The following is a 22,506-nucleotide window of genomic DNA, read 5'->3' as shown; positions in this document are numbered from 1 at the left end:
ATCTCTAATTGAGATGAATCTTGGCTACACACATGGCTGAGGCTTAGTGACAAAGGAATGAATGGACCAGGCTGCATCATATTTATTTGATGGGGGTGTTCCCTCCCCACCTACTGAATCCCTATATTCTTTTTAAGAAACAGACCTGGCAGTTAAAGAGATGCCATGTCCATGGTACATGGTACAGCCTGGTTCCGTTTGTTACTTTTTCTTTATGCTGAGAACCATAGTTCCATTCTGGACTAAGATTTTTCTCTGGATGGTGAACAGGCCCTTTGGGATGTAAGTGTCATAACAGAACCAACTTTTGAGAGCAGCAACTGAATGCATCCCTCAATTAGGAAAAAAACCCTATCGTACAACATAAGACACTATGTGTGCTTCAGCTTTAAGGCACAGTAACAGATTGGCCCAATTACCACATTGCTTAGGGACAAACCCACAATAAAATGAAGGAAACGATTGGAAGGAAGTGAAATTTTCCCTGTGAGTTGCCGCCATGAACAATGGGGGTTATAAAAAAATATCAGGCTAGAAGCATATGGGAAAGCTGTACTGTTGCTCCTGTTAGTCATCAATAGATCTTGGAGAGGCAGAGTAAAGCGAAAAAGAAAATTTAAAAAAGCTCTGGTTGGGAACAGGCAGGACCTTGAGGGATTGCAACAGAGCTTTCGTAAAGAAAATGGAAAGGTGTCAAGAAAGCGAGCTTCCCCACCTGTTGCCAAGAAATATTTCCACCCTCTTTTTATTTTTAAGGACAAAGGAGTGCATCCTTTATTTTGGCTGAGTTTTGCCTTGTCACACTTCTGATAACCTCTGCTCTATTTGGTAGATTAAGCCTATTCTGTTGCCAAATTCAGGAAGGGCAGAGATCCAGGATTTATTAGTGGTGTTCTTGCCTTCTCATGTAAAGGATCTTTGCTTCAGCTAGATTGGGAAACTTTACTTTGCCTGTGGGTAGGATGGGAATATCCTGCCTTCCACACAGCCTCATCCTTTACTAGCAGTGGTACTTCTCACATGGAGGCTGTGACAGGCTTTATGTACCACTTCTGCCAACTAGTTTTGCAGTATGTACAGGGAAGTGGTAGCCTGTCTTTCCCCCAGAACATGTCAGATTTAAAACAATTCACCCTAGTGCAGCTTTAAGGAGCAAATTAACTAGTAAACCCTGCTTCTAGGTGGGATCTCTTGTAACTGAATACTCCTTCATACAAAACATTTCCATGTTCTGTGCATGTAGAAAGCCAGGATATTAGGGAGAAGGTAGGTCTAGAACTCCTTTTTATGGATTTCTAGTTTTTTTATGTGTGGAGTTTAATGTTTCTATTATTGAGGAACATTCAATTATGGAAGTCCCACCCACACTCTGAAGAGGTATAACCACCAAACCCTTTTATACCACCAATCCTATAGCAATATACAGTATGTGAGAGCTAGGCTTAAGTCTACTATGCTGTGGACCAGGTGGCAGAGCAAAACTGGAGTGTCTTCTTAAAAATAAATTTATTTATTTGGTTTTTCAGATTAAAATTTTACAGTCACATATCCAACATACAACATCAAAACAAAATTCCAAAGAATCTCCTGGACTTCCCTCCTCCCCTTTTTGGGCCCGATTGTTAATCATTTCCTCCTGCATCTATTATAATAATGCAAGTCTTTTACCTCTCCATTGTGTCCAAACTTCACCATTAAACTACAAGTATTATTCCAGTCCTATTAATGATTTTAACTGTTTGCAATGGTTTTTTTTAGGATAAATTATAATTTCCCCCTATTCCTTATTTAAATTTTGGTATTATTGATTTCTGATTCTTCCGGTCATTTTAGCCATTTCAACAAAATCCATCAACTTGATCTGCTATTCTTCTCTGCAAAACTGGAATGTCAGGCAGATGTATTGGCTTTGCTTTACACTAGTCTTCAGCAGCCTGATACCCTCCAGATATTTTTAATGACAAAACTCCTCTCATCCTCCAGCCAACACGGCCCAGAGGTCAGGAATTACAGGAGTTATAGTCCAAAATATCTGGAGGTTGGAAAAGGCTGCTCTGTGCCACAGTAAGGTCCATGGCCCATCTCTTCTTGCTCAGGCATGCTATAAACTCCTTGTGACATCCATACCACAAATTGGACATACCCTGTTTAGGTAATAGAGAATAGTTACAACATGTAGAAAGGTTCATGCCACACACTGCATATATTGAACCTTAAAAACCATGACAGAAGCACAAATTTATTTAGAGACCCAAGTGATTACCAGCATTACAGTGCAAATGCGAAGATGCTCTTTAAATGAATGAACTGCGTATCGTACACCAAACAACTTCTGCCTTTTCTGGAGAAGAGAAATGCAAGGCTAGAAATGTTCCGCTCATTGCTTAAATCAGCTGAGGCTGGAAGTGAGTCCTGTTATTCTCAACAGATGATCACATCACTGCCATTTAACACATTTCTGTGAAACTATTTGTGGTATTTGTGTTTACTCTCAAGGCTTGCCTGCATGGACCAATTTTTAAAGGTCAGGCTTAAAGAGGCACCAGACCTCATACTGAACGTATTTTGGTTTTGCCTGGTTTCTGGACGAAGCCAACTGGATGAAGTTACTAAATGGGTAGATCATAAGACAGTCAGCCAATCTGGCCCAAGTTCTACACAGACTCTCAAATGTCCTTGTTGGAGCAAAGAGAGCATACCCCAGATCCCATATTACTGGTGTATATTTTGTTTATATATATTATGGGAGCAAAAGCAAAGCTTATAAATAGTGTATATGTAATATTGTTAAGGAGGCAATCCAAAACAATAGGATGTTTTGGAGTTGTGTGATCTGCTGCTGCCAAGTCTCAAAACTGCAAATATGTGAATTAGATACAGTGCAACCCTATACAAGATGCAACCACTGTGCCAGAAGCACTGAAAATGTGTCGGCTCCATCCTTGGCTTGAATGGCTTCATACTGCTGATTTCCATTTCAAAGGCACTTATGAGTTATAATCATTTCTCTCTCTCTCTCTCTCTCTCTCTCTCTCTCTCTCTCTCTCTCCCTCCCTCTCTCTCTCTCTCTCTCTCTCTCTGTCTCAAAATTGAGCTATTTGTTTTATTCATTACACGGCTAAAGCTACAAAGCAGGGATTGGGAACCTGTGGTTTTCCAGATGTTGTTGGATGTAGCCAGCATGGCCAGTGGTTGGGGTTGATGGGAATTGTACTCCAACCACATCTGGACATCTAGAGATTCTCTGTTGCTTATCAAAAAACGTCCACCTCCTCACTTGTTGCCAAGCACAAAGTGGTTCTTAAACCATTCAAACCTAACCATGGACATTTTGCTTGATTGCAATGTTTGTAGTAATGAATAACACATACATCTTGGAATCCTCTGCAGCAAGCCTAGAATTAGGCTATGCAAACAGCATGTGGTAAAATTCTTCCTGGACTGCACATCACCTCAAACTGGAGATGGGAAAATGCTTTCCCAGATAAAACAATGTGCATAGAAATTAGATGGGAAGGAAAATATTCTAGCTTAATTATTCTTCTCTGAGTTTTTCCACAAGTAGCTCCCTTCCCCCCCCTGCATTCAGGGGAATGTCCAGATACAGGACTTCTCTCACCTGCTATCAAAACCCTAACATGGTGCGGTAAAGAGGCAATTTTACTATTTGATCAGATGCTGATGTGACCTGGCCCTAATGTACAAACACTTTATTTCATTCTTTATACTGCTGATGAAAAGGTTGCGAGGATCCTCAGGTTACACTTGTATATATGTGTTTTTTTCAGAGTAACGTGATAAATTAGTTGTTCAGTTCTCTATTCCTACACACAGGGCCTTGATATTACTTCCCTCTTGTTGCCTCCGTTCAGGTTTGTGACGAGATTTATTGAGTTGGATGGCCTGACCTGCTTGCTGAACTTCCTGAAGAGCATGGACTATGAGACGTCCGAGAGCCGCATACACACATCCGTTATAGGGTGCATCAAGGCTCTGATGAACAACTCCCAGGGACGGGCACATGTCCTGGCCCATCCAGAAAGCATCAATATAATCTCTCAGAGTTTACGGACTGAGAACATCAAAACCAAGATTGCTGTGCTGGAGATCCTCGGGGCAGTTTGCTTAGTACCTGGAGGTCACAAGAAGGTTCTTCAGGCCATGCTTCACTACCAGGTTTATGCAGCAGAGAGGACAAGATTCCAGGTAAATCTAACATTTGGGGCAAACCATTGCAGATGCTATGTTACGTTTAGAGTGGGCTCTTGATTATTTTAATGTTTATAAAGCAGAATCAGACAGAATCGGAAGACAGAAAGCTCCACTGGGATCTTCCCCACCACAACCTCACTAATTGAAACAGATACCAAAGTACTTTTGCTGTACTCATGGCCCTTCTCTGTGTACTATGCTCTTGATATATATTTTTTCACCTAGGATTAATGTTTTAAAATCCCACAGCGTGGCTACAAGCCACACAATGAGTATAACATATAGTTAAGCACTGAAAAAGGAAGTGCCAACATGGTTGCATTCATTGATTCAGGCTGCTAGTCACGATGGCTATGCCCAGATGGGTTTTAACATAGATCCCTATCTATGCGATGTGCATCAGCTGTTTTGCACATTTGGATTGTCCCTGAAGATTCTTCTCCAAGTGAGCCATGCAGGCAAGACTACAGCTTGACTCCTGACCTGACCATTGCAAAGATTTACTGGAACTTCAGTTCTATCACAGTGTGGAATCATGAAGCTAAATCAAGTTAAGGAACATGCTTCATCTCCTTCCCTCTCCCTATTCTATGTAAACAGGGATGCTTATGTAGCAAATATACTGCAGTATTGCTATGTAAATAGATGTAGAAACAGGGGTGCAGTTTAGTCTAGTGATTGCTCTTTGTTTTTATAAATATATTTACCTGTGCACGCACACTTGGAATACCCCATGAATAATAGAGTTTGGTTTTGGCTATGGTTTTTAAGCAGTACTCAAAACTTGTTTTAAGGATTGCTGTTTTGTAAGTTGGGCATTAGAAGCTCAGTGGCTCAATGCCTGTGATGTTTGGAAGGCAGTTGTCTCTCTGTGTGTATTTGTGTGTGTGTGTGTGTGTGTGTGTGTGTGAGAGAGAGAGAGAGAGAGAGAGAGAGAGAGAGAATATAATTTACTGCCTGATAACTAATCAGAGGAAGCCTTTCTGTAACTTGTCTCTGTTTACATTGGAGGTGGCTCAGGCTGACCTTGTGTGCTTGACAGGGATTTTTGGTCGTGCATGGCCCTGACAACATTCAATCAGAGTTTAATCCTTTGTCCCAACTTGACCGGGTTGCTATGCCAAATAAACCCATATGCTCTTGTGAGCCTAACCTCACTCACATCTCTTCTCTCTCTGTGTTGTTGTATTTTTAAAGAGACTAAAACCATCTGAAAGTAATGGGGAAGGAAAGCCATTTCTTACCCAGTAGAGAGTAGCATGACTCTCTGTACAGAGTACAGCTGGTCCTTTGATAAGTTGATGTTAATAGCTTGCAGAAGTTTTTATGAGCCTCCAGAGAGCCAACTCACTATCTCATCCATGAATGTGTGGAATGCACAAATAATTACCCGTCAAATATTTTTGGATGGGGAAAAGAAATTAAAGATGAATGTTCTCCTCTTTGTTTTCTTAAGAGCAATGAGGACGTGCTCCTGTTTGTGTGGTTTTTTTTCTTCCTCTAATGCTTGCATCATGCCCAAATGGTCTTTTCTGCAATGTTCCTTCCTAGAGGCCAAAGTTAAACTCATGCAAGGTAACTTTGAATGCCTTCAACTCATCTTTCTCCCTTTGAATATTGGCATCAGAAGTGATGGTGTCAGCTATAATAGATGCAATAATTCAAATCTTGAATATTCAGTCAAGGGATGAATTCTATCATTTTGGACTGTTTCTATCATTTTGAATGCTCATGTAGGTCTAAAGCAAGGGTGGTGAACCTGTGGCTCCCCAGTTGTTGTTGGTCTACAGCTCCCATTATCCCTGACCATTGGCCAGTGCTGACTGGTGCTGATGGGAGCTGGAGACCTACTTCATCTAGAGAGCCACTGGTTCCCCATCCCTGGTCTAAAGTCTAACTGTTGTAGCAAAGGGAATCTTTTATTACAAGCACAATGAGGGGATAATGTTATGTCCTCCTCTGCTCAGAATGTTTTTGAGGTAAGGATTCATCTGCTGTCCATGGTGTCATTCTGTTTCCTGCTGACCATATCTGTTGACTCCGTGTGATCTTGATGCTCATATTAAAAGAAGTCAAGAACAGGAGATTGTTATGCAGCTTCATAGCATCTTAGGTTTGATACTTTTACTGTTGTTGCTATTCAAAAGTATCTGCTTCCCTGCTCCTGGTGCTGGGTGCAATAAACCAAAAGCCTCAGCTTGTCCTGTTTTCTAAACTTCAGCAGGTGATTCATTTCTCTCCAAAAAAAACAACCCAACAACAACACCCCAGGTTTGGACAATATAACAAGGCAAGGCTTGTGGTTAGTTGCTTCCAGCACAGCATAGCTAGGAGAAGAGAAGGAATGAAGCAGGAACCCTGCTCACTTGTGTTAAACCACAGCCCATGTTTAACTATGGTTTAACATGACATGCGAATGCAGCCTGTGAGTAGAACATCACTAAAACAAGTTAAAGCATTTTAAACAGAAATGAAAAGAGCAAAGGGACCAACCAGAGCAATTAAAACATCAGTTGGGGCTGTGGGTTAAACCACAGAGCCTAGGACTTGCCGATCAGAAGGTCGGCAGTTCGAATCCCCGTGATGGGGTGAGCTCCCGTTGCTCGGTCCCTGCTCCTGCCAACCTAGCAGTTCGAAAGCATGTCAAAGTGCAAGTAGATAAATAGGTACCTCTCCAGCGGGAAGGTAAACGATGTTTCCATGTGCTGCTCTGGTTCACCAGAAGCGGCTTAGTCATGCTGGCCACATGACCCAGAAGCTGTACACTGGCTCCCTCGGCCAATAAAGCGAGATGAGCGCCGCAACCCCAGAGTCGGCGACGACTGGACCTAATGGTCAGGGGTCCCTTTACCTTTACCTAACATAATTGAACATGGTTAAAGGCCAGAAAAATTAATGATTTTTTTTTTACATTTTTAAAAGCCTAAAATGTGTAGGATGGGCCTAATTCAACTTCTTTTGGGAAGGAATTCCACAACTTGGAATATTAGTTAAGTCTCGGCCCTATGATTGTTTTTGCTCTCTACTTTTCCTGTCTCTCTGTGATTCTGCAAGCATTCACATTATGTTTGTTCAGAAGTTATTTTCATATTCCCACTTGTTCCTTCTGCCTTCATCTTTTTAAAAAAATAAAATAAAGAGAGCACCTGTGTTTCTGTTAATGTTGTAGTGATGAGTTAATTTAAGGCCTCATCTGTCTAAAAGGAGAGAAAAAAACTCAAGTCCTTCCGATAATGTCAGAGGTGCAAGAGAGAAGCTCTGAGCTCTCCTCTCCTCACTCACATAATTTCAGAGTGGCAGATGTCGTTTGCGTTTGCATATGCTGAAAACTTCTGCTGAGTCCAAAGGAATAGGATTGACAATCTCTCCCACCCCCTGCCCACCCCTGTCTGTTTCTGCAGCTTGCTGAATTGGTTGCTTTTATTTGACTTGCAGTGTTTGAAGTGCTTACTCCTTTTAAAATAAAATAAAAAAGAATGATGACAACTTGAAGAAATGGTCCTGGCAAATGGGAAAATATTGAATTTGGTTGGAGACCAAAATAGCTTAGGTCAGAGACAGGTTCAGATGGCGGGGAACACAAAGCTGAGTCTTGTTCTCAATTTGCCCACCAAGGAATAGAGAAGTAACATTCACAGTTTGTAGAACAGGCTTAGAGATGAAAACCTAGAGCAGGGTGGAGGTGAAATGGACTGTGTTTCAGCTGAAGCTAGCGCATTAGTGTCCCAGAACAACTCAGAGCTGTTTAATAATATTAAGTCTTAAAAGACACCAGTCCAGACCTAAATTATCTTTCCCCACTGGCTTCATATGGGGGCATCATCTATCATTCATGTCTTCCAGTAGCCACTCTTAGGGATACTTCTGAAATCCACTGTCTCCAGGTTTCTGCTTGGTTTTTTTTTTTTTTGAATTCTAAATAGGGATTTGGGTGATGGTAGCATAATTAGTTTGGCTCACATTTTATTGCAGTCCCGCCTAATTATCACTTCCCAGACCAATGTGTGAATTGAAATGCAGATATCCTTCAAAATTCACGCTTCTCCAAATTTTGCAATTGCAGGGCACCAACATTTGCAAAATATCTATATAAGGGGAAATTCTGTGCAAAAGTGTGTGTGTTAGTAAAGATATGCAGACAAATACTTTGCATATCTTTGCTAACCGTGCCCCCCCCCCCCCACGGAAAAATATGTGTGTAGAAGCAGATTGCTAGATAGAGTCTCCAGAGGTAAAACATGCTCCTTTGAGGATCCCATTATGGAAGTATGTGAACTCAAATTTATTGTCGGCCCCTGGCTTTCTGCTGCCCCCTCCCCCATGTGCTCTCATAACCATTGGCTGCCTTGTCCCAACTTCCAAGTTTCATGCGTGACAGAAAAGCAACTATGGATCAGTGTCAATCCTGTCCAGTAGCAAGGGGTGAAGAAACTTATTAAGCAGGAAGGAAAAATCCTTACTCAGCATATCTGGTCTTTGTCGTCAAATTAGCTGACTCTATGCTAAAAGCAATTTGATTTAGTGCTTCTGCACAGCCGGTTGATCTTTGAAGGGTGCGCACTGTGAATCTATAACAGTCTTCTGAAAGTAATGAAGGGTGAAAGTGCATGTAGAGAGGAACGGGGCTGTACTTTAAGCATCTCCATGCATACACACCCAGCCACGTGTGAGAAGGACTTGCCCAGTGCACCAGTTCCAGCGTGTGTCTATAGGGAATCCATGTGATTGGGACACTCACACAATCAAGTTTCCTGGTCAAATGGAGGCTCCTACTCATGGGTAAGAGGTCATGTGTTGGGATTTCTTCTCATACAACTATGCATACGATGCAGGGGTGTGTGTGTGGGTGGGTGGGTGTGAGAGAGAGATGTGATATTCTGCTGAGTTACAGCCCATATCCTATCAAACACCCTGCTTTAAAAAATATTGGATTCTGTATCATTAATTACACATTAGCTATGAAGAACAACTCTGGAAAATGGTCAAGCAGACAAATCTATAATGTCAGTGACAAGACGTCTGCAATAGTTGCTGCATAGCCTCTTGGTCTCAGCTGTTCACTGTTTACTAAGCTACTCCAGTGAGGAGGAGGAGAAATTGGCCTTAAGAATAGCACCCGCATAAACCAACACTAATCCACTAGAAAGCAGTGATTTCTGTAGGTATGGTACTCCACCACTAGGAGCAACAATAAAAAACAGATAACTTTCACAATGCAAAATTTCACAGCACTTAAGACCTTATTTTCTTTGGTAGTTTTGCCTCATGTTTCTGTCTTTCTTGAAGTGAGGCATGAAGATCATGTACTGAAGACTGCTCCAGTGTAATGCACTGTATAAATATTAGTGCAATTAATGAACTGAATAATTTTAGTTGGTTTTATCTTTCTTGGCATTGATTTATAATTTGTATAGTAAGCCTAAGAGAGATCCATGGCAGCTTTTCTTGCTGATCTCTATTTAGCTTTTTTATTTTCCCACCCATTCAACAGTTGGAAAAACCACTATGGCCCCATGTGTACTGTGCATTTAAAAAAGTATCATACCACTTCAAACAATCATGGTTTCCTTCAAAGACTCATGGGACCTCTATTTCATCAAGTGTACTGAGGAGATAATTCCCAGAGTTCCTTGGGAAAAGGACCTAACTGTTAAACCACTTTGAAAATTTTAGCTCTTTGAAGGGAATGGGGCATTGTGTCCTTGATCTGTTACATTTAAATGTAGTTCTATATTATCGATAATTTTGTAAATAAAAAGTTGCCACATTGTTAGAAGGGACCTGTGCCAGGTCCAATTTGTCCCACAGGCCAGGCGTTCCCCATCCCTTTTTTAAATTGTGGTGTTTCAAAGTTCTTGTGTTCATGTTTTGTTTTAATTTGGTTTATTGTTTTATAAGCCATCATGGGAATCCAACTGAAGGATTTAATATTCCAACCTTCAACAAGCAAATAATGTGAAGCAGAAAATATGTTTTTGAACCATTTTAGGTTATCAAGCAGAAATGTTTGTCTTACATTCACAAGCTTCTCTCATAGCCTCTCTTTGCTCTCTTCTAAGCATTTGAACAATAACTTGCGCTCTGTGTGTTTCTGGGCAAGAGCTATAATGAAATTCAGCGTTACAGTGGTAGAGAGTGCATTACTTTCTCCCTGTTCTTCATTTGCAGTCATTACTCAATGAGCTTGACCGGAGCCTGGGGCGATATCGAGATGAAGTGAATCTCAAAACTGCCATCATGTCCTTTATTAATGCTGTTTTGAATGCAGGTACTGGTGAGGTGAGTCTTTAACAGAGTTCGTTGCATTATGTGGGTTTGGCTTTATTATATGTATATTTTATTATTTGTAAGCCACTTTGAGAATAGGGTATCTATCCCGTAGCTCGGTGGTGAAGCATGGTGGGATAGCTGATAGGAACAACAGGAACTGATGAATAGTAATTATTGGAATCAGCCTCATCCCCTCCCCCTCTTTCCTTTTACTTCTGTGATGGAACCCCTATTTGGGGACTTCCCTGGCTTTTTTTCCTGGCCCACGTAGGACCAGTCTGGATAGTTGGCCTTGGTGAAGATTTGACGTTTTTCTCCTCCCAGTTTTGATTCTGGGCCTCCATTGAAATGAGGCTGCATTTTAAGTTGTATTTTAAACCTGTTTTTAAGTTGTATTTTAATCAATTGTTTACATACCTGGTGTTAGCCGCCCTGAGCCCAGTCCTGGCCAGGGAGGGCAGAGTATAAATAAATTATTATTATTATTATTATTATTATTATTATTATTATTATTATTATTATTGCCACCTGATATAATATGCAATGAAAAGGACCTGTAGGGCATTGACAGAGCATCTGCTTTGCATGCAGATTGTCCTAGCTTCAATTTCTGGCATCTCTAGGCAGGCCTAGAAATGTTCCATGTCTGAACCCTGGAGAGCTGAGCTAGAAGGACCCAATGTTCTGGTGATGTTCAGAATATATAAATAAAGTTAGTGCTGGTTTTCCTTCCTTCCTTCCTTTTGATGCTGGAAATTGCTAGCCGAAACCCAAATGTAATGAATTGTGCTATGGTTTAATTATATTGTGCCAAAGCAGGGGCAGGCAACCCTTTTCAGCCAAAAGACCACATTCCCACATGGGCAACCTACACATGGGTGGATGTGGCAAAAGTGGGCGTGGCCAGATACACCCCACTCCATCCTGCATCCAGGTATGCAAGTGTTAAGGACACATTCCAGAGAGGTAAAGGCACTACAGCAGGGGTATTGAGGGGTGTGGACTGGTCAGAGTTTGAAGGGCCAGACAGAGAGGCCTGGAGGGCCTTATTCAGCCCTCAGAAGTGAGGTTCCCCACCCTGCCCTAAAACATTCTAAATTCTCCTGTCCCCTCACCAGAATGGCATGAAAGTTATACCATTTATACCAGCAATATAAATTGTATCAATATCATAAGCTACCTACTAGCACGGTATAGCCCCACCCCTAGTCCTGCTTACCTGTATTTCTGCCAGCTGGAGATGCTAGGAAGTGAACCTTAGTGCATGCTTTGCCTCTGAGCTATAGCCTCTGCTTCATCTTATCTGAAGTGATCTAAAGCCCTTGATATCTGATGGCTTGATCTATTTTTTTCCTTTCCTTTAGGACAATTTGGAATTTCGATTGCACCTACGATATGAGTTTTTAATGCTGGGCATTCAACCTGTTATTGACAAGCTCAGAGGACATGAAAATGCAACGCTGGATAGGTGAGCCATATATGCTGGGAAGATATGAGGCTGTTGTGTACTCAATATCCAGCGATGGACAAATTCATCTTGGCTTGATTTGGGAAGAGGTTAACAATTCACACATACACACACTGAGCAAATGTATTCAGGTAGATAGCTATGTTGGTCTGACACAGTCAAAATAAATAAAAAATTGTCCAGTTGACGCTTAGAGACCAACTAAGTTTGTTCTGGGTATAAGCTTTAATGTGCATGCGCACTTCTTCAGATACTGAGCAAATGTATATTCCAGGATAGGTAATTTCTGGAGTTTGGGCAACATTACTATTGATAGCAACCTCTTGGATCACACAAGCAGCAGAGTCCACTCTGAGAGGTTGTATCCATATGTCATACTGATGGGAGGGTCAATTAACATGGATTGAAGGCCCACAGATTCTGTAGTTCAAAGCCTGGAGTCTTAAGTGACTGGATGTGATCCCAATAAACAGATGTCCCATGCACATCTACTGTAAACTCTCTGTGCACATTCTCTTTTAAATTATCTGTATGCACACCTTAGTTCATTTCAGGGATGTTGTTTCACTGTAAATGTTGTCTGACTACAATTCCCATCATCCCAACTTGCCATGCTGGCTGAAGCTGATGGGAGTTGTCTGCTCTAACAGCTTCTCAGTAGGTCCCACTCCCAATTCTTATTATGTATTTATCATTTATTTTTTATTTAAAGTTCAACAAGCATTGAAATACTTTATTCTGCCGGAAGCATAACATTGTGAAAGTCAAAACTTAATATAAGCTCATCAGACCAACTTGAATTAAGGAAAAGGTAGCACCTTACCCTTTTTATCCTTTCTTTAAGTGGAAAACAGTCTTTCCCCATTCACCCAGCTTGCACTATTGCAAGCAAGAGATGGGTTGTATGACTTTATTTCATTCTGTCTTCTAGGCACTTAGATTTCTTTGAGATGGTAAGAAATGAAGATGACTTGGAACTTGCAAAGAGGTTTGAAGTGGTGAGTGCTTCTCTGGAAAGGCTTTTTTATTTTATTTTTAAAAAAGACAAAATACCTTTCCCGTTTGCTTCGGCTGTTTAGTATAAATTTATATGATTTTTCCATGTGGTGAGGATCTGATTTTCTCACAACTAAAGAGATATGGGTTGCTCTGTTTCTTATTTACAGTTCAGACAAAAAAAAAAAAAACAGCCAACAATGTTGACTGGTGGCACTGGATGAATTTAGATGATGTCAGGATTCTGTCTCTCAACTTCATGGCACCAAATGCTTAAAGCGCCTCTGCCTAGTTGTTGTTTACCTGTTTGTAATGTGGTTGCCTGTTCCAAGTATTCAGCAAATGTATTGGAGAGCCATAACAGGCTTGGACTTGGATGTTATGGAAGCTACTGGCTTGGCTCATCAGATTGGTTGTTGCCTCATCTGTTGCTGTTGCTTTTTTCCTGTCTTTTGGACCTATAGTCTGCCTACATTCTGGAGTCTTGTTTTCTAGATTACCTTGGACTTTACTCACTTAGAGCTGGAAGATGCTCCTTTGTGGGATAAACTGAATGTTCCTACAAGCTAGATGTTTGGAGTGACACTGCTCCAGTCTCATACTCTCTTGACTCTATGATGTAAACTTCTGTTATTTAACCATACATGGAGCTTCTAAATTCAGCACCATCAATTATAGAGTCCCAGTGGACAGCTCCCTGCTCTTTGAGCCAAGCACCTGCCCCAGATTAGCTCTTGAGTTTCCAGTGAGGCTCTTTTTTTTCTTTTTACAAGCAACAAATAGCACACCATGTGTATAGGGAATGGTGCTTTCATGATTTCAGTCAGCACTGTAGCTATGAAATCATGCTGCTTTTATTGCTTGTCCCTTAGGTTTGGGGTGGGGCTTTTTTAATTGCAGAAGCAATATAATTTTTTGATGCCTTTCCTGTTGTCAGCTATAAAGCATTTATTCCATATAGAAAAAGACTGGTTGTTGTAGAACCACACAGGGCAGTTCTCATAGGGTGTAGCAGGATTTGTGTCCTCCCCCCATCCTTCCAAAATTTATCTGCCGGGTAGGAGTAGCACCACTAAAAGTCAGGTTCCTCCTCTCTCAGGCAAGTGGAGTAGCATGGCATATTGCAGTGAGGAACTAGCTCCTTCAGTACTATGGACTGAGCTGAATTGACCTTCAAAATCTCAGTGTTCAGTGATACAAAAATGCTACCTCTTGTGTTCAGCAATGCAGCTCATTCTCATACACTGACCACTTGGTGCTGCTGATAGCAAGGTGTTATTATGTGCACCTGTACCATCCCCATGTACATGAGATGGTTGGGCAGTGTTATAGAAGCGACCAACATGAGTTTGACAAAACTCTGGTAGGCAGTGGAAGACAGGAGTGCCTGGCGTGCTCTGGTCCATGGGGTCATGAAGAGTCGGACACAACTAATCGACTAAACAACAACAACCATCTCCATGTCTTGCCTTGTAAACCATATTCTGTCCCTAATTGCCTTAGACTTAATTTGTCATCAAAGTAACCCATCACTGCCAAGCCTCCTTCCCCCTCTTTTTCAGTTTGAAGCATATCTTCACAAATGGTGGTGTGCATTTCAGTCCTTCTGAGATTTTAAGACTAGATGCCTCATAGGATTTCAAAACTAGGAGATTTCTCTTGTTTTACTCTTCCCATGTTTCATTTTGCTATAGGCACATATTGACACAAAGAGCGCCTCGCAGATGTTTGAGATGATCAAGAAGAGGTTGAAGCACACAGATGCTTATCCATATTTACTTTCTGTACTCCAGCACTGCCTGCAAATGCCTTGTGAGTATATTTCTTCTCCTTGTGCTTACTGCAGAATTCTCTGATTGGGAAGATTTTCTGAATGACAGAAGTATGGCTTGTTGAATCCTTACCTTTCTGGAGCTTTAGAGAATTGGGCTCCCTATAGTGAAACTCTACTCAATCCACTCTTTTTTCCTGAGCCCTACATTCCATTGTGTTTAGTGATAAAACTATCCAAGTCCATTCATATGAAAGTCTCTAATATAACCATTGAAAATATTATTGAAAGTATTTGAGGATTGGCTGGTGAAAGAAGCCAAATAAGTTACTCAGTATGAGTAGGCGCTTAGTATACAGCAAGGGTGAGGAATCTCAAGCCTAGGATCTGAATAAGGCCCCCCAGGCCTCTCTATCCAGTCCTTGGGACTTTCCTAAAGCCACACCCCTCACTAGACTTGCACTGCACTCTCTTTGAGTGCTTTTGTTTGACTGGAGCATGTCCTTGTGATAATGCCTCTTGCATGCTTGCACGAGGGATTTCTCATATTTCTTCTTATTCTTCTTTGTTTCCACTTAAGGTCTCCAAACATGAAGCAGCCACTTCTTTAAAAAGTAGTAGATGGATGCTGTCCAACTGGAAAACAAATCCTTCTTGATTAAATTATTGTTTATTAAGAAAGGCAAGAAAGGACATTTGTGCTCAGGGTCTGAGAAACAGGTGCCACCTTTAATTGACACAGAATGAAGTTGTTTTTTTAAAAAAGAGAGAAAACTTGTTGCTATTAAGTGGGAATTTCATAGAAAAGGCTTGGTTTTTGCTTGGCACCGCATGGGAATGGATAAGTAGAAACTTCCCATGCCTTAATTAGAAAATCAAATTAGTAATTTCTCTTTGAGGCATATGATATAAATATGGGGATTGAAAGCCATCTGATTGAATGGCCTAGTAACGGCAGATTAGTTGCTTCCAATCAGTACAGTTAGGCAAAGGCTTGCTGTAGGATCAGTATCTGCCAGGAATATTTGGTCATTTCCACTGAAGTATAAATTTGGTTTCAGTAGCAAATATGAGATTCCTAATCCATTATACAGTAGCTGGTTTCAGAAATTAGGTTTGAACACAAGATAAAGGAACTGGTGCACATCTTCACAAAGTTCTCTTTCAAAGTGAATTCATTGAAGCCCCAATGAACTAGATAGTACTGATTTTTGTGAAGATATGGTTAGGATTGCACTGTCGCTTGATGATCACATCCAATGTGGCTCTAAAGGGAACTCACTAAAATAATGAATGGTGAACATACAAAGGTCAGAATGGCTGAAGTAACCACAGTAGGAACCAAGTCATCAAGAAGGGCTCAGTCTTAGCATTCAATTAAAATTTGCAGGGATTTTCATCAAAGCCACTTATCTAGATGCATATCATCACTGGCATTTGTCGTTGCAGATAAACGAAATGGGGGGACGTTTCAGCAATGGCAGCTGTTAGACAGGATACTGCAGCAAATTGTTCTTCAGGATGAGCGAGGGGATGATCCTGATATAGCTCCTTTGGAGAACTTCAATGTCAAGAACATCATTAAAATGTAAGAAGCATGCTAACTGCCAATATCCAAATATTATGCAGCATGTTAAGGACAAGGCCTGCTTTTATATGACATTTCATCAGCATGGAGATAACCATTCTTTGTGGATAAATGTCATCTTTTCATCTGGTACAATTTGTATTCACATTGAGAATCTTAATTTTACCTTAGTAGGTTAGAAATAGTATTGAGAATGAATCCCACCAGAAATTAGCTGGTTTTTCCCATTCTCCTAGGAATATTTGTATTTAATTACTTGGGTATATATCTAAGCTGATCTGGCTTTATCTCCATTCAGGTTGGTAAATGAGAATGAAGTGAAACAGTGGAGAGATCAGGCAGAGAAATTCCGAAAAGGTATGTGGCCATCTTATACTCTAGATAATAGAGAGGGAATCTGATTGAACCACAGATCTCCAGGCAGTGGAGGGAATGTTAGGGTTCTAGGGATTCATGATTGTGTAGGCCACTATTCGTCCCGTTTTATAGATGTGAATTGTGGCTAAAGGATAGGTGACTTAACCCAGTTGCCTACTGGGTGAGCTAGCATTTGAATGCAAATCTGATTCCGACATTTTGATAAAGCTTCCAGTTTTTGGGATGCCTCCTCATTAGACAACACCTGCTGATTCTCATCAAGAACTGTACCTGCATCTATATCATAGTGGGTAACCTGTGGCCATCCAGATATTGTTCGACTCCAGCTCCCGTCAACCCCAGGCAAAGTAGCCAGTGGTCAGGGATGAGACAAACTGTGATCCAACACCTGGAGAGCTACAGGTTACCTTCTAGTTTTAATGCAACTCCTCAAACCAAGCCGTTTAGAATCATAGAATCATAGATTTGTAATGTTGGAAGGAACCCTTAGGATCATCTAATCCATGGGTAGGCAAACTAAGGACCGGGGGCCAAATCTGGCCCAATCGCCTTCTCAATCCAGCCCACAGATGGTCCTGGGATCAGAGTGTTTTTACATGAGTAGAATTTGTCCTTTTATTTAAAATGCATTTCCGGGTTATTTGTGGGACCTGCCTGGTGTTTTTACATGAGTAGAATGTGTGCTTTTATTTCAAATGCATCTCTGGGTTATTTTGGGGGGCATAGGAATCCGTACATTTCCCCCCCTTCAAAATATAGTCCAGCCCCCCACAAGGTCTGAGGGACAGTGGACCGGCCCCCTGCTGAAAAAGTTTCCTGTAATCCAACCACCTGCAATTCAGGAATACACAACTGTCCCATACAAGAATGAAACCTTGGTGTTATCAGCACCACACTCTAACCAACTGAGCTATCAAGAATCAGCTTTTAGAATGTCTGGAAGCTTACAATTATGTTTCTTACCCGTTGTTCCCTTTATTCATGGCTTTTGACTGAGTAGCTTGTCTGAAATCATTCATCGCACTTTGGTCTTCTTTCCACTGCAGAGCATGCTGAGCTGATGAGTAGGCTAGAGAAGAAAGAAAGGGAATGTGAGATAAAGACCCAGGAGAAAGATGAAATGATGAAGACGCTGAATAAAATGAAGGACAAACTGCAAAAGGAATCTCTGGAGCTACGTCAAACCCGGGACCAAATGACCGACCTTGTAACTCAACTCAATGAGTTCTCGGTAGGATACAGAGATTTTTCTTCTTCTTCCATAGCATGCACAAACAGAAATGACCGCTCCCCACATCAAATGGGGGGTGACCTTTGCGTGGACGCGCACAGCCCCTGGATCTGGAGCGGCTCCATCAGCATAGGCTTGGCTTTGCCTTCCCTCAGGTGGGATACCTGGAGGTCTCCGCCTACCCCAGTCAGTTGTCCATTCCCACCTGGGAGAAGCGTTGCCAAGGAGATCAGGCCAGGTAGGGGAGGGATTACCTGCCCACACAATAGAGGGAGGATCTTACCTGGGAATCCTCACTTGGCTCCAGAGCTTCTCCCACCCTACCCACCCTCAGTTAATGCATTATTTTGCAGGTTAACTTTTCTTCACAACACTAATCAGAATGTTCTCTTCTTATTTCCAGCAAGGGGGCAGCATTTCCTTCCCTCCCCCTCCTCAGCTACCTCCTGGTGGCCCGTTTGCCTCTTCTCTACAAGCTCCTGAGGTTTTGCCGCCGCCTCCACCACCACTTCCATTCTCCAGCTGCCCCCCTCCGCCCGCTCCACCTCCTCCCCCAGGAGGACCTCCTCCACCTCCCGGAGCACCGCCTTTCTTCAACATGGGCATGCCTCCCCTTTCCTCCGCCACCACCTTCAGCGGCACTGGGCCCAGTCTGAAGAAGAAATCAACCCCACAGCCATCTCATCCGCTGAAGTCCTTCAACTGGGCCAAGCTGAGTGAGGTAAGGGGAAGGAGAGCCATTCTGTGTAGATCTTGTGACTGTTGGTTAGGTTTACCGTATATTGTCTAGTTATTGCTACTAAATCGGTTGCCTGAGAAGGAATTTCTAGCTGGATAACCTTCAGGCGCAAAATGTTGTGGGTGAGCGTACAGGTGCTCACTGAAAGCCCTTGGCAATTGTATTAATTTTATATTTGGCATCTTTGGATTGCTCTACATTTTAAAAGAGGTCCTGATGGATTTTGGATTGAGTGACATTTGGACTCGACCTACACACACACACACACACACACACACACACAAGCCAGCCAGTCTGGAAGTAGTAGTTCCATTATAAGTGCAGTCTCACATTCCAGCCTAGCTCATAATGGGCTTTGCTCCTGGCTCCACCCTTCCTTCTGGCAAGCATACCCCTTCTGAAGGTGAGAGCATATTACTTAAAGCCTGGATGCATTTGAGCATGCCCAGGAACATCATTTCCTGACCAAGAGTTGATGAGATTTGAAGTTCTGCAAATCTCCCAATCAAATTCATTACATTTGGTGGTTCTAGAAACTTAATCTTTCATACCCCTGAGAAGAAAGAGAATATGCTCAAGTGCCCCAGGGTTTTAAAGATAAAGTGTAAAATGCTTCTCCTTCCTTCCTCATTATTCATGCCCCCTCTTTGAAAGGACCAGGTTCATTCAGGTGTGTGTGTGTGTGTGTGTGTGTGTGTGAAATGCTGAATAGTTGCAGGGATGATTTCTAAGAAAAATGCAATATTGATGACAGCTTATGCATTATGTAATCATGCTTGAATACAATTGCCCTATTCTCTCCCAACCCTAGTAAAACTCTTCATAGCACATCCTTCTGGAGGAGTCTCCAGACTGATTTTTGCATGGCACATTCATTCTGTCCAAGATCTGCAACCTCTCCCACCCCTATATTCCCTCCTACCCCTGTTTCTCTCTTGGCATTGTTGTTTTCTTTTTTTTTTAAAAAAAAAGGGAAAAAACACAGATTGAACAGCGTCTGTGTTGAATTTGGGTGACTGCCTAGAAATCCACACTCTTTTTTAGACTCCAAGTCACTCAGGACTCAACTCAGGCATTTGGAATGAGTGTCCTGGGACCTCTGGAATGCCACAAGAATTCTCTCTCTCCCTCTCCCCCCCCCCCCGCCATTTCTTTTAAAATAAGATGAAGTGAAGTATTTGCTGCTCCGCCTGTGCTTGTCTGTCAGAGCCACGTGGGGCTGTGGGAGAGAATGTAAGACAGGGATTTATTTTCATTTTCAGAACACAGGACTTGGTGCTTCGAAGGAAAGATGTAACAACTACACAAACACACACACTAGTGGGAGGGGAAAATAAAGTAGAGAGGGACACACAGGTGTTTCTCTTTAGCATGCAGCCACCACAGACTTATCCTCCCCTCTGGTTAAGAGTGGAGGCAGCTGTGCTAATAAATGTGGGCTTCAGAGGTGAATGCAAATGCTATTTTGGGGCCTGCAAGAATAGTATTGGGAGGATATGATAAGCGTTTGCCATGATTAATATTTCTGGTTAGTGAATGCTTTGCTGTTTCCAGAGGTGGTGGTTCTTTAGCTTTAACTAGAAAGCTATCACATTCTATTCTTTGTGTTGTATTTTGTACAGGCCATATGCTGTGGGGTGCTTATTTTTAATGTTGTGGGAGGGAATTTATTTCAACCCCTCACTGTCCCATCTGAAGTGGGACAGGGCTACAGTATCACTCTTCAACTCTTCAACTCGCACAGCTTGTTTTTCTCTTTGAAGTGGGAGGTTGATTTTAGTTTCAAAACTTCAGGTTGTTTGATTGCTCTCTAGTCATGTTCTTAGTCATGTGGTGATGGTGGGGTCTCTGCCTTGAGACCCCACCATCACCACAGAGCAAAGAATGCCATGTGAAAAATTCATAATCAATTGCTTTTTTTTCCCTCCTTGTACCCCTTTCCCTCACCTAAATTGGAACATTCATAACACCCAGAGCTGTTGCTTTCCTGAGGAGGAAGGACAATACTGTTGTTTTTCCCATGAGGGGCAGTTTGGGGGGGGGGCAAATTAGATGGAGGAGAGAGTACTGAAGAAGGGGATAAGTAACCCTTCTCCTAGATCCGGGTTTCCCAAATGTGGGTCTCCAGCTGTTTTTACCATCCCTATCATCCCTGACCGCTAGTTGTAGTCCAAAAACAGCTGGAGACCCAAGTTTGGGAAACCTTTTCTTAGATCTTCACCTATGAGCAATGTAGGGAGGGTTTTTTTCCCCTGCAGCTGCATTTCAGTCAAAGCAAAAATGTAGGAAGATCCAATCATAGGGTTGTATTCTGTGTAGCACTATGGTGATCATTATATTAGCATAAGAGTTGCTCCTTGCACAACAGAGCATTCTCCCCTTCTCCTGCTCCTCACCCTGAACATCCCGTAAATCTGGGCTTCCCACCAACTCTTCAGAACAGATTTAGGGATGGCGATAGGCGAGAGGAGAGGGTAGGAAATCCTATGGTGCCATTGCTCACCCTTGCTCTAATGCAACTATTTAGTTGCATGCTGCCCACAGATCTGAAGCACAGCATGTAGTTTGGCCCTCACAAATATTAACTTAAACTCTGGTTCAGCCTTTGGTCCACCAGCCCATCTTCTATGACCAGTAAAAATAAGAGAGTAGTGTCACACCATCTGGCAGATGTCTATTCCAGTTCCTACTGGCTATTCCAAGGAATTAATTGAGATTGTACAGCCTAACAGGAACAATGATAACTGATGAAGAAATCTGGATTTCGCAGTGGGAGGCCTAACTTTTTACAATGTAGGGTTGCAGGACTTTATTAGGGTCACTGTTTAACAAAGGAGGAAAATACAGCTGTATTGTTTATCTTAAAGATGTGGAAATGTTTTCCAGTTCTTGTTGTCAAGCTGTTCAATTTACATCACTCTTGGGCCGCAAGAGGAAGACTTCAAAAAGAGCTGGGGTGAAGGATGCTTTTGTTTCCAGGGAGAAAACTGCAACAACTCACTAATTTCCCTTGACACCCTTACTTTTGTTACATTAACTCAGTCAGAAAAATTTGATACTGAACACATGGAAGCATTGCACTAACTTGCCTGTGGTTAACACCTTCTATGAAATGACTCTTTAGAAACCTTAATACCAGGAGCAGCCAACATGGAGCCTTGCAGTCATTACTGAACACCAACTCACATCAGCCCCAGCCAACGTGACTGATGGTCAAGAATGAGGGGAATTTTGCGGCAACCCCATGTGGAAGGCACCACATTGGCTACTCGGCCGATTAAGAAATAGAACTGAAATGCTTCGGCATTCTGGAATAAATGTTTTGCTTGCTTCCCAGAAGAAAATGTAAGGCGTACATTTCAGCTCATAGACTCTAAAATGACAAATAAAATCCCTAGGGTGTCCAAACTTTTTCCAAAGAGGGCCAGATTTGATGAAGTGAACATGCGTGAGGGCCAACCTAAGTTGTTGAGCTTTTCTTAGGATTGAAGTTGAGCTTTTTTTTACAATTTTACCCCAGGACATATACTGCTACAGGGGCCTGATTAAATTGACCAACAGGCTGCATTAGGCCCCTGAAATGGACTTTTGACATGCCTTCCCTAGATGGATGAAATTTTGGAGACAAAGACACTTGAAACGAAGGGCCACGATGAAGAACAAGGAAATAACAAAATAAAGCAATGCTTGTAGATAGCTTTGGGGACTTTGTGCATAATGAATGTACCTGACGAATTCAGAGTTTCCAAGGATGAGGAAGTGAACAATTCATGCTGAAACTTGTACTGCCTTTCCAGTGAAATAAGGACGTCCCATTTCCTAACAAGAACTCCCTTCAGAAGTTCACAGTAAC

General features: G+C 42.0%; 1 protein-coding gene across 7 annotated transcripts in view; it reads left to right on the top strand.

Annotated features, from left to right (window-relative positions):
* The window catches only part of DAAM2 (dishevelled associated activator of morphogenesis 2), a 219,026-nt gene that overhangs the window by 150,652 nt on the left and 45,868 nt on the right, over window positions 1-22,506 (top strand). For all 7 annotated transcript variants that reach the window (XM_081903777.1, XM_081903778.1, XM_081903772.1 and 4 more), the window contains 9 exons: window positions 3,873-4,206; window positions 10,381-10,491; window positions 11,847-11,950; window positions 12,882-12,948; window positions 14,641-14,758; window positions 16,167-16,305; window positions 16,604-16,662; window positions 17,730-17,914; window positions 18,318-18,635. In XM_081903777.1, coding sequence (XP_081759903.1) covers window positions 3,873-4,206; window positions 10,381-10,491; window positions 11,847-11,950; window positions 12,882-12,948; window positions 14,641-14,758; window positions 16,167-16,305; window positions 16,604-16,662; window positions 17,730-17,914; window positions 18,318-18,635 — 1,435 coding nt within the window. The remainder of the gene's footprint in view (window positions 1-3,872; window positions 4,207-10,380; window positions 10,492-11,846; window positions 11,951-12,881; window positions 12,949-14,640; window positions 14,759-16,166; window positions 16,306-16,603; window positions 16,663-17,729; window positions 17,915-18,317; window positions 18,636-22,506) is intronic.

Source organism: Podarcis melisellensis (assembly GCF_964234715.1).
Source record: "Podarcis melisellensis genome assembly, chromosome: 3".
Lineage (NCBI taxonomy): Eukaryota > Metazoa > Chordata > Lepidosauria > Squamata > Lacertidae > Podarcis > Podarcis melisellensis.
Note: the sequence above shows the minus strand (reverse complement) of the source record. Positions and strands in the feature narration are given on the sequence as shown.